Source organism: Triplophysa rosa, linkage group LG8 (assembly GCF_024868665.1).
Source record: "Triplophysa rosa linkage group LG8, Trosa_1v2, whole genome shotgun sequence".
Classification (NCBI taxonomy): domain Eukaryota; kingdom Metazoa; phylum Chordata; class Actinopteri; order Cypriniformes; family Nemacheilidae; genus Triplophysa; species Triplophysa rosa.
In genome coordinates this window covers 9,565,237-9,583,368 of record NC_079897.1, presented here as the reverse complement: position 1 = coordinate 9,583,368, position 18,132 = coordinate 9,565,237, and the positions used below count along the sequence as shown (strand labels likewise).

The 18,132-nt window shown below is 38.2% G+C and overlaps 1 protein-coding gene across 1 annotated transcript; it reads right to left on the bottom strand.

Moving 5' to 3' along the window:
* Positions 1–13,221: 13,221 nt before the first annotated feature.
* Positions 13,222–18,034, bottom strand: tent5aa (terminal nucleotidyltransferase 5Aa). Its single transcript, XM_057341214.1, has 2 exons — positions 15,376–18,034; positions 13,222–14,534 (listed from the first exon to the last, which is right to left on the bottom strand). The coding sequence occupies exons 1-2, from the start codon at positions 15,784–15,786 to the stop codon at positions 13,755–13,757; spliced, it is 1,191 nt and encodes a 396-aa protein (XP_057197197.1). The 5' UTR covers positions 15,787–18,034; the 3' UTR covers positions 13,222–13,754.
* Between the last annotated feature and the right edge of the window lie 98 nt (positions 18,035–18,132).

Sequence of the window (18,132 nt, the reverse complement as noted above, 5' to 3'; positions counted from 1 at the left end):
ACGTTCTTTTCAAGTTTTATTTTTTTGCAACCAGAAAATAACGTTCCCAGAACGTTGCAGGCTGGTTTTTTTTAAATAACCAGAAAATAACGTTCTCTGATGGTTATTTTTTGGTTATTTTTTTGCAACCAGAAAATAACCAGAAAGTAACGTTCCCTGATGGTTATTTTCTGGTTATTTTTTTGCAACCAGAAAATAACCAGAAAATAACGTTCTCTGATGGTTATTTATTGGTTATTTTTTTGCAACCAGAAAATAACCAGAAAGTAACGTTCCCTGATGGTTATTTTCTGGTTATTTTTTGCAACCAGAAAATAACCAGAAAGTAACGTTCCCTGATGGTTCTTTTTTTGGCTATTTTTTATGGTAAAAATAGTCAAAACTGGTAAACGTCAGTGACATGTGCAATACATACATTATAAGATCATATAACCGGCCCATTCGCGCCGCTTTGCGCGGGCCTCGAACCGGCGTCGGTCCGAATGGGACACGGGCGCTCTAACGAGGAGGCTAAAGACCGCAGTCTCTAGCGTCTGTCGCTAGAGCGTCTCTGTTGGTCAGGGAGTGAGGTTTACACACTGCACAGCTCTTCACTAGCTGGCCTCCGTTACAATCACATTGAAAACCAAATGAAATTAATAAATGTGCCCTTTAATGGCTGAAAATAATAAACTAGTTAAGCTAAATGAAAATACAATCATCTATATCATCTGTGTGGTTGTCTGTTACTGTATGTGTGTGCGCTCGAGCACGTGCATTCTCCGCTCTGCCGTGCACTCCCGTCATTTAAAAATTAACGGTCATTTCGTTTTACCTCACCGACTAACACATTAGTTTAGCGGTTTATTTATTTTAATTTTTTATTTAAAACCGTACAGATTTGAGAGTAGACTTATATTTTCGTGATTTTCGATTGATTTGACACATCTAAATCAACAGACCATGATGAAAGGACTGAAACTCAGGGCTTTTGATTGTTATATCTAAAGACGGAGCCGCGCTATACTTCTGTGGTGAGACAAGAATATTGTTAGCCTGAAGATAATTAAATGTTTATTCTTCTGTCAATAAAAATCTGCTTTAAATATTGTGTTGAAGTCATTGGTTATTTTATTTCGATATCTATAATGTCTGATGTTGAGGTAGGCCTACACACAGTGTGGTTTTATTAGAAATGATATACTGTGCTGTTTAAATCGAAAATTAGGCTACTTTAGTGATGAAAAAGGAATTATTAGGCTAAAAGAATAATCTAATGCATTGATTTCATCCTCCATATTGTGTGGGATGATGCAGTTTACTTATTTTAATTAGATTAGATTGCGATGGATAAAAACACAGCATGGATGTATTCATTACTGACGTGTAAATGGACCGAGAAAAATATTTTAGGCTAACGTTCTGGGAACGTTCCCATAACGTTAGTTTCTGGTTCCCAGAAAGTTTTTTTAAGGTTTGTTTTTGGTTATCTTTACGGAAATAAAACGTTAGTTTCATGGTTTCTATAACGTTAGGGTAACGTTCCCCTAACGTTAGTTTTTGGTTCCCAGAACGTTATCGGAACCATAAACTAACGTTCTATTAACGTAAAGAAAACTTTCCTGGAGAACCAAAAACGAACCTTAGAAAATAACGTTCTGGGAACCAAAAACTAACGTTAGGGGAACGTTCTGGGAACCAAAAACTAACGTTACGGGAACGTTCTGGGAACCAAAAATTGTTAGCTGGGTATAGACAGAAACGCAAACTTAAACGCAAGAACTGTTGCAGAGACTCGATCCGCACTGGACATCTTTCTAACATTAACAACTTTTAACCGGAGCGAATGAGACGAGTGGATGAAATCACTGAATAGCGCACATACATAGAGCGCTATGGTAAACACTGGAGTGCAAACGTGTATCACACGCGAGAACTGTTGCGGAGACTTTACTCGCACCAGCATTATTTCAAACATCAAATTAACCGGAGCGAACGAGTGGATGAAATCATTGATGAGCGCACATAAAGACAGAAACGCGTGCATTAAACATAAGAACTGTTGCGGAGACTACTAACATAAACAACATATAACCAGGGCGAATGAAAAGAGTGGATAAAATTATTGATCAGCGCACATACATGGATCGCTATGGTAACACGGGAAGCGTAACGAGCGTGCACCACGCCAGATGTGTTACTGAGACTGGCCATCTTTTCTAACATAAACACGATTTAACTGCCACAAACGAGTCAAGTATGTGAGAGGAGGCGGGGCTCTGTTGTTATGCGTTCACGTGCAGTGTGTTAACTCACTGTCGGAAAAGAGAAAGAGAGCGGGAACTATGGGATGAATTTAATATCAAAATGATTAACAAATGCATGCACAGTCATCCGTGAACGTGATACAAGTTACACTTGTATTTTACTATTCACAAACAAATGCCGTATGATTTGAATCTGTGAAATTTAGATTGGAATAAACATGAGGCGATTTGTACAAATAGAGACAGATTTGTGAATACAATGTTTTATGTTGTGTTCATGTATAATCATTTTGCGCATACCAATGAGATGTTGTGCATTTGTGTATCCTGCAGCGCGCGTCCATTCATCCTGTTCATTCAAACATGCATTCGGATTTTGAGACGTTCTTTATGCGGTTTTGCATTGGACAATCCACACACAAACAACTTCAGATCCACGCACAACCGTGCATAAACTACGGCCTACCACTAGATGGCAGTCTGACGGAGCAATGAGGTTTGCGACAGAGGTTGCGCTAGACATTTTAATTGTCCGTCATTTTGACGAACAGGCTCATAAAAAATCATCATCATTTATTTTTACCCGTCACTATGGTCCAAGGTTGATGTTACGTGCTAATTAGCATGTTTGTGACATCATCACTATGTACATGCGTTTACTCTCTGAACTTACTGAACTGAATACCCAATAAGGTCGTTTACATATTTAATGTTTCTGTTGTCAGACATAAAACAATAATTACAGACAAATGTTTATAATCATAACAGTAACAATGACAGGTGCTTGAAAACGCAGTTTTTTAATCATTTATTAATTTACTTACAAGTTACTTTAAGATGCTGTTTTGTTATGAATGTGCTGCTTCTGCCACTCACTGAATGGAAAAGACGCAGAGAAACATTTTCCCCGTACTTAAAGTTAAGGTTTATCCAAAATAACGCTAGTCGCTATCTCTCTCTCTGAAGGAAAAAAGTTTGTAAACACCGCACCACTGTGCGCGCCTGTGTGTATGTGAGCACGCGACGTGGGGCTCTGATTAAGTGACAGATGCATGCATTGCAGAATAAGGTCCTCAAACAATGTTATCGTTGTTTTATTATGAAAAGTTTAAAAATATTTTCAGTTTGTTTTGAATCTATTGCAAAATAGATTAGACGGTGGTGAGACGGCATAGTCAAATGACTTGTTTATACACGAGTCTCACCTTTCCCGTTTTCCTGACTGGGCGAGACATTTACGAGTAATGAATGGGGAAACATGCGCCCTTTCCTCCAGTCACTTATGATCACGTTCTGATGAAAGGAAATGATTGGATGCTACCAATTTGACATAAAGGGGAATTACAAATTGCCCTCATTGTAATCCGTCAAAATGACTCTCGGGATCAGTGGAGACTCGTGTATAAACATAGACTATCCCAGCCAACATTTTTTTGTGGGGCCAATGTAGGCCCCATATGGGCTTGAGGCATGGGCCCCAAGTGGGTTTGTCCACGGGTTCCATGTCGGCCCTATGTGAATTATCCCATATGAATCCTACGTAGAATCTGAGTGGGGCCCATGTGGGAAACATGCATAAGGCCCATATTGGTCCCACTTTATAAAGCCCATGTGGATTAAACCAATGTTTAATGGAGGAGCCTTGCATAGTGTATACTTGAGTGGTTCTAGATTATGTTTTTTGAGGTTTCCCACCTGGACAGTACAATGTTTGTTATTGCTAAATTATAATTGACTTTTTCCATTCTTACGCTCTACCAAATACAATGCAATTTTTACTGATTAAATGATAACTGCAGCATTTGGATGTTGCTTTCTTAGATGTTAGTCTTCAAAATGAATAATCTACTACTTTATATTTGCCTGTACATCATAAACATAATAGGTGCATTCTGAAAATGAAAAACACATGGTTGTTCAATATCAAATTTATTATAATTTTCCGATCCTTAACACAGAATATTTAACTAAACCTTAAATACAGTTTTAAATGTTAAATTCATTAAAAATAGTTTGATAAATTTCAGATTAGAAAGGGTACTTTAAACTAAACTGAACAAAACATATTTTGAACGCTTAAACTGCTGACATGTTTTGTGCCAGACTGCGTTAAGGGCTCTTTTTCCACCCCTGTCTCGTGCTCCAGTGGTTTCAGTCCACACCTGTAACAGAAGAACACAAATACAGTTATTTGATATGTCCAGCATCACATAGTTTACAGCACAAATGAGTACTCTACATGCTATCAATTTAATGTCAAACAATTCAAAAATGCATCACCTCACAATAACATAATTATTAGTTGACAAGTACAGTATATACTATATACTCTTATGAACAATCTGTTATGTGTAGTCTGCATAATGAAGGCAATGATGCTGCATCTATGTGCAGATCAATCATTTAACCCCCTGGGGTCCGAGTTGGTTTTAAATCCTGGAGAAATTTTGTCATGTCTTGAGATTTGTGTTTTTTAGTAATGCACCCATATTTTAATACATCGTTATAAGTGGTGGGACATTATCACGTCGTGCTGTCAATCACTCTCTGGTAACGTTGCGCTGAGAACCCTCAAAGGCTTTGTTGCTACAACAAATCCGTGTTATATATATGTTATTATATATATATATGATGTACATTTTCAGTAAAAAAAAAAACAAGGTTCTTGAAGAAGACATTAACGTATTTAAATTGTAATGGGAACTAGCATTCTAGCACTACACAGGCTGCAGACAACGATTGCGCAGGCTGCATAAATCTGGTCTCAGAACAGATTACAATTTATGTCCTAACGTTACATCGTTTCTGACATCAGCCTTTTGAGCTTTAGACGTCTGAGGTATTAAAAATAATGGCATTAAATATAACAAATTAGTGTCACTCGTCATAGGCTGTGGTAAAGTCAATTCAATTTTACCTCAGGTGGAAAAATGGCAGGCTTACAAAATTCAAAGGAAAATGACGGTCAAAACAGGGTTCCCGGAGCTTGATAACACGGGTAACAAAAACACGCTTAAGAAAATATGAATTTTACCTTCTTAATTTTGATTATTTCCAGTCCAGACTCGATAAACTTGCTGCTCGGTGGAGTTGCCAGTGCGCCACTGCTCTGCCAAAGATATCCTTCTGCCGATAAAGAAACTCCTCTGTAGTTTGATTTATTTATTTGATTTAAATCATAGCTGTCATTTAAACATTAAACATTTTCAACAAAATAATATTTAATTATGTGATATAAGAAAAATCTACCAAAACTCAGGAGAACTACTTTGTCAAGCGGAACAAAGTGTTCTCGGTCAGGGCTGTGCTCGACTCCATGCATCACATGCGCAAAGCAATCGGGTTATGACATCAAGATACCGTGACATCGTTTCTAGGCAAGTGCTTCCTGCTCGATCTCGCGATAGTGTGACGTAGGCCGGTCGGTCTGCGCAGCTAAGTACGAAGTCGAAAGTATCTATCACATTGAGCAAGAACGTCGGTTGTGAGACTCATGTAAATGGACCTGGATTTCTACATTTATCTATCGTGGTTGATTTTCATACAGTTAGGACAGTGAAAGGAAGAAAATACTGATACAGGCCTATTGAATTAATTAACAAAAATATTCCAGAAACTCCATTTGCATTTAATACATAACAAAATCAGCCTAAATATCTGAGATATTTGTATGTTAAAAGGATTATCAACAAAATATAACAACTTTAAAAAGTTCAAATGCATAATGTATTTTAGGCATGAAATCATATGCCCACTTGGAGCCCATGGAGGTCTCATATGGGCGAAGCTATGTGGGACCCATATTGGTATCCCACACGGGCCCATATGTTTTGCCCATCTTAAACCTATGCCCATGTGGAGCCCATATCGCCCAGATAAAACCCATATGGGGCCCACATACAAATGTTCAAATGTACGCATTTAAAGGAGTTTAAAGGCATAATATGCATTTTAATCATAAAATCCGTGTGCCCACATGCAGCCCATAAAGGTCCCATAAGGGCAAACCTATATGGGACCCACATTTGTAATCCCACATGGGGCCCATATATTTTGCCCTTTTTTATCCCATGCCCATGTGGAGCCCTTGTCGCCCAGATATAACCCACATGGGGCCCACATACCAATGTTGGCTGGGATGCCGTCTCACCACCGTCTAATCTGTTTCGCCATAGTCTCAAAACGAACTGAAAATATTTTTACACTTTTTATATTAACACAACAATAACGTTGTTCAAAATGACGGACAATGAAAAAGTCTAGCGCAACCTCTGCCGCAAACCTCTTCGTCGCTCCGTGAGGCTGCCATCTAGTGGTAGGCTGTAGTTTATGCACGGTTGTGCATGGATCTGAAGTTGTTTGTGCGTGGATTGTCCAATGCAAAACCGCGTAAAGAACGTCTCAAAATCCGAATGCACAGAACAGGATGAATGGACGCACGTTGCAGGATAAACAAATGCACAACTTCTCGGTATGCGAAAAATGATTAAACATGAACACAAAATAAAACATTGTATTCACAAATCTGTCTCTATTTGTACAAATCGCCTCATGTTTATTACAATCTAAATTTCACAGATTCAAATCATACAGCATTTGTTTGTGAATACTATAAAATACAAGTGTAACTTGTATCACGTTCACGGATGACTGTGCATGCATTTGTTAATCATTTTGATATTAAATTCATCCCATAGGGAACACGCAGCTGATATCGATACGTGGGACATGGGTATTGGAACGTTTCAGATTCTTCAGTATCGATACGTATCGAAATATCGATATTTTACAACACTAACCTGCAGCGTTTTGGACAATGGAGAAAAACTAAAATAACATATAAATCCAAAGCATAAAATAAACAGGCAAGAAAAAAAATGAATTAATTAACAAAATATGACAAAACGAAAACACAGAAGAACCGGCAAAGTTTATATTCGTCGGAAAGTTTTTTAATCAAATAAAAATAGCAGGCCTACCTCAATCCAAAGCTTGGAGTTTTTATTTAATAAAGTAACATGTTTACGTGTTGTGGTGACAGTCTGGAGCTTGTTAACAATTAGACCCGCGGCAGAAAACAACCTTTCAGATGGCACGGATGTCCCGGGAATGTAGAGATAACGCCTCGGGAAGCGCGTCACATTTGCTTTCCACCAGCCAGTCTTAGCTAAACATATATAAATCCGATCTGCAATACCACCCAAAATACAAACATTAGCACGATGCTTAGCACGGGCAGCCGATGCTAAGCATCCATGAGATAAGTTTATGTAAAGGATAAATTGATGGCTAGCACCGAAATTCCCTTGCAGCAGCTCCGCTATTAGCTTTGCTGAGCCGTAGACACGCCGGGAAGACAGAGAATGTCACAGCGCATTATGAGCGCGATTGTCCCGTGTCTACATTTAAAACAAAGAACTTGAGCAAGGCTGACAGTGGCACTCCGTTTGGAGGAGTAAAGCCCTGACAAAGGTGGCCTCAACAATCAGATGAATTACACGTGTCCTGTTTCGTCAAGTGTTTTGCGTGATCGGATTTTAATCGGTCTCGAAAACGTTTCGGAGGGCATTTACACCACTAGTCGCACGCGTCTGCACGCTCCGTGAGTTAATGGTTAGCATGTTTTTCTTTCACCATACAGAAAACTAAAAACATGTACGATTTAATAGTCATTTAAAAACGTAGTATTAAATTATTTTTATTATTATATTATTAAACTTAAAATAAACATACCTTTTAAATCGTTTAACTGATAGTACTAACTGGTCAAAATTTTAACGATCAGTTAATGGTTAAACGGTCAATATGAGCACCCCTAATCAAAACTGTTCAGTGTTTTAAAACCACATAATGTTTATTTCATATTTCGGACAATTAGTCCATAAAATAGACACAAGCGCTAGTAAACTGTTAATAATGTATTTAAAATACTTTAACTTCTTTGTAGGCAGCAATTATAAACCCTTCAAAGCGGCAGTCCGTAGGATTGGCCTCTTTGTCGCCATCTCAGTTTGTAATTGCTACTGCCGGTGATGTGCGGAGGTATTTCTTTACGTGAGTTGTGATTCGGCACTGCTCAACTGCGCGGATGAGTCTGATGTTTTAGTCGTGGCCTGTGACAGTGCAGCGGTGAGAATCTTCACTGTACATCAGTAGCGCATAATAAACACAGATAACATGGCAGATGATATAACACGAAACAAATACGAACATAAACAGACACAAATAGCGCAAATGGAGGCTGTGTTGAAGTGTTTTGATATTATTTCGGGTGCGGGTCATTTCTATAAATGCCAACACTGCCGTTTTGAACTGCGGTCAAGCCAGCCGCGGTTTGAAAATACACGGTCAAGCCAGCCGCCGTTTAGGTTCAGATGCGCGCTTATTGAGTGGTTTACGGTACATTAAAGGAACGCCGCTTGTAAAGCTTTATTTAAATGTAGATGATCCGCGTCTCTTGTCAATAACATATTTCTTGTTTTACGTTTAGAATATCTCATTTTTGTCGTAATTTATGCAGGTTTTTTTCTCCGAATGTTTGCATTATGATTGCTGTAACGTTATATTGTGAAACCAATGTCTCTGTCTGTATCTTAAAGAGTACATTCCTCAATATTTTTAAGGGCTTATTTTGGTTTATGGAGTGTCCGACAACAAGTTTATGTACATACATGATGTAAAAATACTATTATTTCGTAATAATAAGCAGTTTTTATTACCTTACTTCTTGACTGACTCTCAAATGATTCGTTCCGCGATTCATCTGTGTAATCTCCGCCTTTCCGCCAGCGTAGTCTGATCTGATTGGTCAGATAGTGTAGTCTGCTGTGATTGGTCAGATGGTCTAGTCTGCTGTGATTGGTCAAACGCGTTCAGCATGTGTCGCAAATGGACCGCCTATCATTACTGCTGTATTACGGTTTGCAGGTGGTTGGATATTAACAGTGTATAGAGAGAGATGGCGTCGATTTTACCTTACCAGTTCGAGCCCGAGTCTGACGAATCATTCTTTAATCCTTATACAGATGCCAGTAAGAAAAAGGACTGTTTTAGACACTTCTCTTGTAACAGTTAGTTATCACGGCATACAGTGTACGGTGTTCGTATCTTCAGATGTTATTATAACTATAGTACACCACGCAGTTCTTGAAATAAAGACTTTGCGAGTTAATATGGTTGAACACTTACATTAGCGCAACGAGTTTATAGCTAACGTTAGGTAAACAAACAGTAACAACCCCAAAAATAACGGTAACGTTAGCTAAACACAGACATGAGATAACGTCACACAAATTTAATTTTAAGTAAAGACAAAAATAAAGAGTCACACTTACAGGTTGTGATTCGGTGGAGCTTACAGGTCCAAATAAAGTTGGTATTGCAACATCTTTTAAGGAAAGACGTTTAATGTATCCTGCAGTAAAGGCGCCAAGATTGATGAAGCAATCTTCGGTAAAATGACGCGCGCAAAGTAAAACGTTCGGTTTATACTCCTTTGGTGTCGTTTGAAAAATAAATAGTAACCATTTTTTCCTCAGAAGTTCTTCCTTTGGTAGTGAAAATAAGACTGACTTAGTTTCACTACATAGAACACAGCTTCTCTTAGACATGATGCACACGTCACGAACGAGCTAGTACAGTGTTTGGGGAGGAGAGAGTTAAGTTTTCGCAGTCAGTAGGCGGGGATTTTTCTAGTGACGTAGGTACATTGTGGTTAAAGATTCGGACAGGTCATGGCTTGTTCGCGTGATTCAGAGTCGATTACCTTTTTTATAAGCTAATAACTTTGTTATTCGTTCACCTTCGGATTTACAACTTGGCAGATTGCTTACATTCAAACACGGCAAAATTAAACACTTCATGAAATGTATTTTTTATGATCTCGAGGAATGTACTCTTTAAATATGTATTATTTTAATGCCTTCTAGACCTTTGTCCTGCAAATAAAACTGTTTATGCAGTTTGCAATTACAGTACCCATGGATTTGAACAGATTTAATTACAGTATGTTTTTTGAAAGCATTTTGTTTGAAAAATATTATTCCAATATAATTGACTATACAAACATTATTTCTCATAAGTAGAAAAATATGATGGTGGGTTTAAGTAGGAGCCATACCCCACTATATGCACACAATATGGATTTATTTCACTGTAACGTTTTGGAGAAATACAATATTTTCTACTTCAAATGCCTATAGAAACTATATTTCTAATAAGTAGAAAAAACTGATGGTGGGTTTCTTAGGGGCCATCCCACTATATGCACACCATATATGGATTATTTTACTGTAGCGTTTTGGAGAAATACACATTTTCCACTTCAAATGCCTATAGAAACATATTTCTAATAAGTAGAAAAAACTGATGTGGTTTCTGTAGGGGCCATCCCACACTATATGCACACCATATATGGACTTATTTTACTGTAGCATTTTGGAGAAATACACATTTTTCAACTTGAAAGCCTATAGAAACATTTTTTCTAATAAGTAGAAAAAACTGATGATGGATTTCTGTAGGGGCATCCCACACTATATGCACACCATATATGGACTTATTTTATGTAGCTTTTGGAGAAATACACATTTTCCACTTATAAAGCCTATAGAAACTTTATTTCTAATAAGTAGAAAAAACTGATGATGGATTTCTGTAGGGGCCATCCCACACTATATGCACACCATATATGGACTTATTTTACTGTAGCGTTTTGGAGAAATACACATTTTTCCACTTCAAATGCCTATAGAAACATTATTTCTAATAAGTAGAAAAAACTGATGGTGGGTTTCTATAGGGGCCATCCCACACTATATGCACACCATATATGGACTTATTTTACTGTAGCTTTTGGAGAAATACACATTTTTCACTTTGAAAGCCTATAGAAACATTATTTCTAATAAGTAGAAAAAACTGATGGTGGTTTCTATAGGGGCCATCCCACACTATATGCACACCATATATGATTATTTTACTGTGCGTTTTGGAGAAATACAAATTTTTCCACTTCAAATGCCTATAGAAACTTTATTTCTAATAAGTATAAAAAACTGAGGGTGGGTTTCTATAGGGGCTATCCCACTCTATATGCTAACATATATGGACTTATTTTACTGTGAGCGTTTTGGAGAAATACACATTTTTTCACTTCAAATGCCTATAGAAACATTATTTCTAATAAGTAGAAAAAACTGATGGTGGGTTTCTATAGGGGCCATCCCACACTATATGCACACCATATATGGATTTATTTTACAGTAGCGTTTTGGAGAAATACACATTTTTCCAATTAAAATGCCTATAGAAACATTATTTCTAATAAGTAGAAAAAACTGATGGTTGGTTTCTATAGGGGCCATCCCACACTATATGCACACCATACATGGACTTAATTTACTGTAGCGTTTTGGAGAAATACACATTTCTCCACTTCAAATGCCTATAGAAACATTATTTCTAATAAGTAGAAAAAACTGATGATGGATTTCTGTAGGGGCCATCCCACACTATATGCACACCATATATGGACTTATTTTACTGTAGCGTTTTGGAGAAATACACATTTTTCAAATTCAAATGCCTATAGAAACATTATTTCTAATAAGTAGAAAAAACTGATGGTCGGTTTCTGTAGGGGCCATCCCACAGTATATGCACACCATATATGGAATTATTTTACTATAGCGTTTTGGAGAAATACACATTTCTCCACTTCAAATGCCTATAGAAACATTATTTCTAATAAGTAGAAAAAACTGATGGTGGGTTTCTATAGGGGCCATCCCACACTATATGCACACCATATATGGAATTATTTTACTGTTTGACGCTTATGTCTGTATGTTGTGTTATCTGTTTTTATTTTCTCCATGCTTGTACAGCACTTTGGAAAACAAATGCTGTTTTATTAAAGTGCTTTATAAATAAAATTTGATTTGATTTGATCTGCACAGTACATAAAAATAACATTATCTGTGTCTCTCTGTCCCATTTATATACATCTGTATAGCCACATTTTTCACAGAAATGAAATAAGCAATATTGATTGACATATATGTTGAGGAAGATAAACCCCTTCACCAGCTGTACCCATCCCTCCAGCCCTCCCTCCCTTCCTCACTCACTTTCTACTGCCTCACATGTTTTTGCCTTTTCTTCCCAAGTCTCTCCCTCAAGTCTAAACATATATTCCAAGGCTCCGCCCACTTCCTTCAACGGTGCTATTAATCAAGAGCAGGTTAAACACTCTCTTAACAGGGGGTGAACACTGGGTCATGTTTAGCAGATGGTGCAGTTGCGATGGGAGCGCATGAACACAGGCCGTTTTGCTTTGAAGGTTTCAGCAGGAGCTGTTGAATTCCCTGCTTGTGTGTTACAGTAAATAGTGTCCCGCTATCAGAGGTACTTTGGCAAATATCTTTCTTCTAAAAAGCTTGAAACGCACATCTGTCCTGCAAAAGAAGTCTTGTCTTTGTTTCCTGCAGTACGTCGGCATGTGCTCTCATCTCTCACCTGCCACATCGAATGTTGTTGTACTGACAAACGTAACCAAGCAAAACAACTTGCGATACTTGGAGGACACCCCCTGCCTCGCACATTAAAGCCTTTCACGGACTGCACGTTTGTTATTGTAGGCCTACAGTGCTACTCAAAGACGGTTCCGCTCAATAACAATAAATAAGTTACAATTACAAGCAAAAATAAATAATTTCCTTCACAATGCAGAGACCTATAAGCTGAAACGTGATCAAATGCCATGTATACATCGGATGCGACCGACGTGACACAACAAACTGCTTGTTCTTAATGGGTTTGTAGTGTCGCGACACATCCAGTGTGGACAAAATTTTTAATTATAATGGGCTCTAATGCGTTCTGTTGTCTTTTGCCGTGTCGTGCCGCGAGATGACTCTTGTAGCTAAACAGGACATAATCATACACATTCCCAAGCTGTAAGTAAATTTGTCTTGTATCACAATTGTTTTTTATTAACTCACTGTACTGCATCAAACATCAGGCACTTAGAATGCATTCACATGTACAAATAAATCTGCATATAAAAATACAATCTCTAAATCTTTGGTTTGTAAAAAACTGTATCTGTTGTGTTTTCTGACTTTTCCCCTCATTTATACTGAAAGGATCTAGACACTTTGTAATTTGCAACACATCTGGTACCATTCGGACTGAGATGAGAAAGCCAACACTTCCTCTTTAATGCATCTGACACAGAGATTTAATGTAAGATTATCAGTGTCAGCCATTAGAAATGTGGCCTGTTGCTTCACAACTGTTTAAAGCTACACAATCAGCCAAGCGTTATAGGCAAGGCAATGCAAAGGCAGCCTTTTGAAAGTTCTGTTGGAAAGGCTGTCGTTAACGGCTGACCCATCATCGACAAACCTTGCCAGAGTTGGATTTACATTGACCCCAGATCATTTATGACAATGCAATGATTCACCTCAAAATGAGAAGACAATATCTTTTGCTTCCTCCACACGCTCAGTTGCAAGGTAACCACGAAGAGAAGGATTGCTGATGGCAGGTAAATACGGGCTGAACCTGGGCAATGTAATAATTGCTAAAGTTAATGTCTGCTACATAGGGGGCAGGCTGGTAGTAGCAGGTGACGTTTGCCACATTGGGTATGACGTTCTGCTCGGCCAGCACGCGGACTGCCAACATTGCAATCAACCCTAGCGCCTGACGCCTCTCGTGTCCCATCAGACACACTGTACTTTCATTCACCACTCCATGCAATGTCATAAGATAATCATACTTGTGGTCCTCCAGTCCTACAAAGTGGTTCTGGAGGTACGACTCCAGTTTCCACTGCTGCTCACTGATGTCCGAAAAGTCAATGAAGAAGCGAGAACACATGTAGCGCTGGAGAGACTTCATCTCTGACTCCGAAGCGGCTCGGAAACCTCTTACCAGAAGGTGGCAGTACTTCAGGAGACCTCCTCCCCGGATCTCCTCTGGGTTTCTCGTGCAGATCACCTTGTTGCGCAGGTGGTCCAAGGCAGCAGCAAAGTCTCCGTACACGCTCTCACCAATTATGGTGGGATGAAAGGTCTTGGCCATCAGGTTCTCTGAGCACTCGTAGAAAAGAAGCAGAGAGTCTAGCTTTATCTGGAAAGAGTCAACGCTGAACTCGAACTGTCGACGCAAGGAATCCACAAACTTTAGCTCTACGTTTTTGCCCCTGTTGTTGGAGAGGGAGATCAGACTCCAGCGGTCTGAATCATTACACACCTTCACCATCTTCTGTACATATGCTTCCTGGAAAGAAAGGAATAATTTTTACTATTTAAAGTAAAAGTTGCTTTCGTTTCATAAAGAAGAAAAATTAGTAAGGTCATTCAAATGAGGGTCGATTTGCACCTAACAGATAAGCTTGATATATCAGTTCTCCATCATTACTGTACCTGTCACAGGACATCTAAGAGGCTGAGATCGGCTTTAACCTGATTTACTACAATCCTATTAGTGACAGAAAAGAACATTTACCAGCCTATCGGTAAACTACTCTAATTGCTTTTCTACTACATGTCATTGGATATAATAGCATGCAGACAATCTGAAATTACATATTGCATGAAACAAATCACAAATTTGAAAAATGACATGCTGGCAAGCTTTGACAGATGTGTGATCCATTGGCTTCTGTCTTTCTATTTCTTCTAATTCAATGATACATTTAGCTTTTATGTCCTTCCATAAATGTGCAATATTGTAGATACAGGACTATTTATGTGAACTAAAAAGCTAAACATTATGAAAAAAGGTGTAAAAGTTGGTTATGAATCAGAGCTTAAAAATAAATAACTTTTAAAACACATAGTTGTATAATTTAGTAAAGAAAAGTAGTAGATTTAATTTTAAAGTAGTATATTGCAGTAATTACTACACTTTGTTATTAAACAGCACATTGTGAGTAAATAAACGCTAAAGTTGCCTACTAGGCTATACCCAAGCATTTTTATGGGGGTAAAACTGAATCTTTTCACTTTTTTAATTGTTTTAATAGACACTTCCCCTAACATGTTTTTAACCAGTTAAAAATACATTTGACATCCACTTGTCAATTCCCCGTACACTTGAACACGACATAAACACACACCTTCAGAGTCAGTGGGGTAATTTTCTCCTTATTGACCCCCTCGGGTAAAAAGGCAAAAAGACAGTCTAGAACAATATTCTTGACCATCTGAAACTCGTTCTCTCCCTTCAGGTCCGCGCAGAATATGAGGTCCAGGTCTTTATAACCGAGCCCGCTGTCTTCGTACAGTACGTGGCTGGCGGCGGATCCGTTGAGCCGCACGTCCCGGAAATGGATGGGCTGATCCCGCATGCGACTACACACCGCTGTCACGATCTGCCGCGGATTCATCTGCAGCGTGGGGAAGTTTCCGCGGCCATGGATCGGGATGCTCTCGTTCAGGATGACGTCCAGACGCTGGACCTGCTCCCAGTTTAACACGCTAAACTTACAGTCTGAAACACCACTGATCCAGCTGTCCTCTTCAGCCATCGTGCAGTTTTGCGAATAAACAGAAACGTGCGCTGTTGATCCTAAACGTTACAGACGGAATTGAAATGCACCAGATATGCCATAGACATGAGACGCATGTTTGATCACCGCATCAAATAAGAGCAATACAGTCAGACGAGACACTGCTAGGGTTTGCGCTCTCTCTCTGTGTTCATGCAGACAGTGGTTGAGTATGGTGGTGTAGTGTGACAGCAGTATGGCAATAGGCTAGTGAGGGTTTCTCTTGAGAGTCAGGGCACGCCTATCACTCTGCTATTACAAACTTTACTGTCACAGGAGTAACCCAATGAGAGCACAGGACTGATCTCTGTACAGCTGTGCAGCAGCAAACTCAATGACACATTATTGAGTATGTAAATACACAGATGAAATTTAAAGTTATACTCCAAGTTAGCCTATATCATGCATTCAACTGAAAAAACCTAACTGCCATAAATGAACAACAGCATGAGGTTGCACAGGTTAGTTCAGGCTGAGGCCAAGCAGAGAATGTTGAAAGCAGTGACAGAATGAGGCAGCTGTCACTCAGGATTCATCAGCAGAAACAAAGCCATGCGTCACGACTCTCACCCTAACCTTTAAATCTGTTTGATCCCATGTAGGTTAACATAGGCTAAAGCCTGTGTTAGAAAAACCAGTTTAGCTTTCTTGCTCAACTGTTAGAGCAGGGTGCTTGCATATGCCAAGGTCAAAGGTTTGAATCCCATGTAAAACATGAATTCATAAAAGGTATACTGTAGCTCGAATGCACTGTAAGTTTCTTTGGATACCAGTATTGATACATAATGTAGAAGAAACAAGTGTAAAAATACTGGCCACAAGCCAGTGTTCACGCTGTCCATATTCATACATTCATACTCATCTTTATGCAAGAATGTCCCTGCTAAAGGGAATACACTTTCATGAAATATCATAATAATGTCTGAAGATGAAGGCATACTTTTTGTGTTTAAATTCATTGACTTGTCATGTTTCCAATATAGATTCTGTAATCATTTTGACAAATTAACCACAATAGCCACATTTCTAAACAGTTTTCTTGGTAGTAGCTACATGTCATGATTGTTACAATTTTGTGAATATTACTTTTACTTGTGAATATAATATTACTATGCCCCCTATTACTGCTAAATGATGATGTTTGCCACATGTCCTCAGAATGTCATCCTGTTCATACAGAATGTACTGCCAGGGTTTGTGGATATTAGATGTTGCGTTTGGGAGATACTGTGTAGGGGGAATCTGGCCACACCCAATAACTTTAAAGGCTAATTAAACTTGTGAATTGGGTGTTTTTGTATTTGTTAGTGTAGATTTTGTATTTTTCGACTGAAAGGTACCGAAAGGTTTTTATAATGGTTCATAAGATTTTGGTCTTTTATCAACTTGCTGTTTATAGCACCAAGTAGTGTCAGCAGGATTTTTGTGTGTATTCCTTAGTAGTGGGATTTGAGACCATCATACCTAGTTTGGCATCTTGAATCCCAGACTGTTTTAGAAAAAACAGAGTGCTTACTGAATCCAGCTTGCATGGTATTTTGATATTTTGAATATTATATGAATACCCATACTGAATGTGATTAAGTAAACACTTTATTTACTGTCATCAACTGTTTGCTCCTTTGAACCAAACAGAAATGAACCAAAAAGCAGATCAGAATGAATCTTTAGCAGTAATGTTTAATAGATGACTCAGTACTGTCTGGGCCAGAAGTCCGTGTCCTGAGTCTGACAAATGTTATGGGCAGGACCAAGAGTAAACAATGTGTTTTCTGCCACATGCCACATCTCTGAGTAGCTCTAATGACCAGACTTGGACCTTCAGACCAATAAACAAAATGATGTTGAGATTATTTAATCAAATGCAGTGTTTGCTGTTGAACTCTTGTTTATGTTCTTTTTCCCTGTAAGATGGTCGTGATGGACTTTCAGAGACTGCTATTTGGTTGAATCTCACGACCCTCCCCAATATGGAGGACTAAACCTGCAAAAATTATCAATAAATAAACCTTATACACGAAGCAAACGATCAGTGAGTGACGTGACGTTAGTCCAAAACAAGTCAAAAGAGTAATCGATCAAACACTTCAATCTACGCTGAACCAATAGTAGGCAAGACCAACCCATCTAATTATCATACAAGACACAGAAAAGTAAGAATAAATTCAAGAATAAATAAATAAAAGTGGAAATAAATACTTGCGATAATAAATAAATATAAAAATAAATAAACGTATAAATAAATAAATGTAAAAATAAAAGGAAATGATAAATAAAATAATCTAAAAATAAATAATAATAATAATTAAAAATAATTAAAAAATG

Excerpts from the sequence above, each read along its gene's own strand:
- tent5aa (XM_057341214.1), bottom strand. The coding sequence starts at position 15,786 with ATGGCTGAAGAGGACAGCTGGATCAGTGGTGTTTCAGACTGTAAGTTT. Across the intron at positions 14,535-15,375 it reads TTACCCCACTGACTCTGAAG|GAAGCATATGTACAGAAGAT; the intron begins GTGTGTGTTTAT and ends CTTTCTTTCCAG.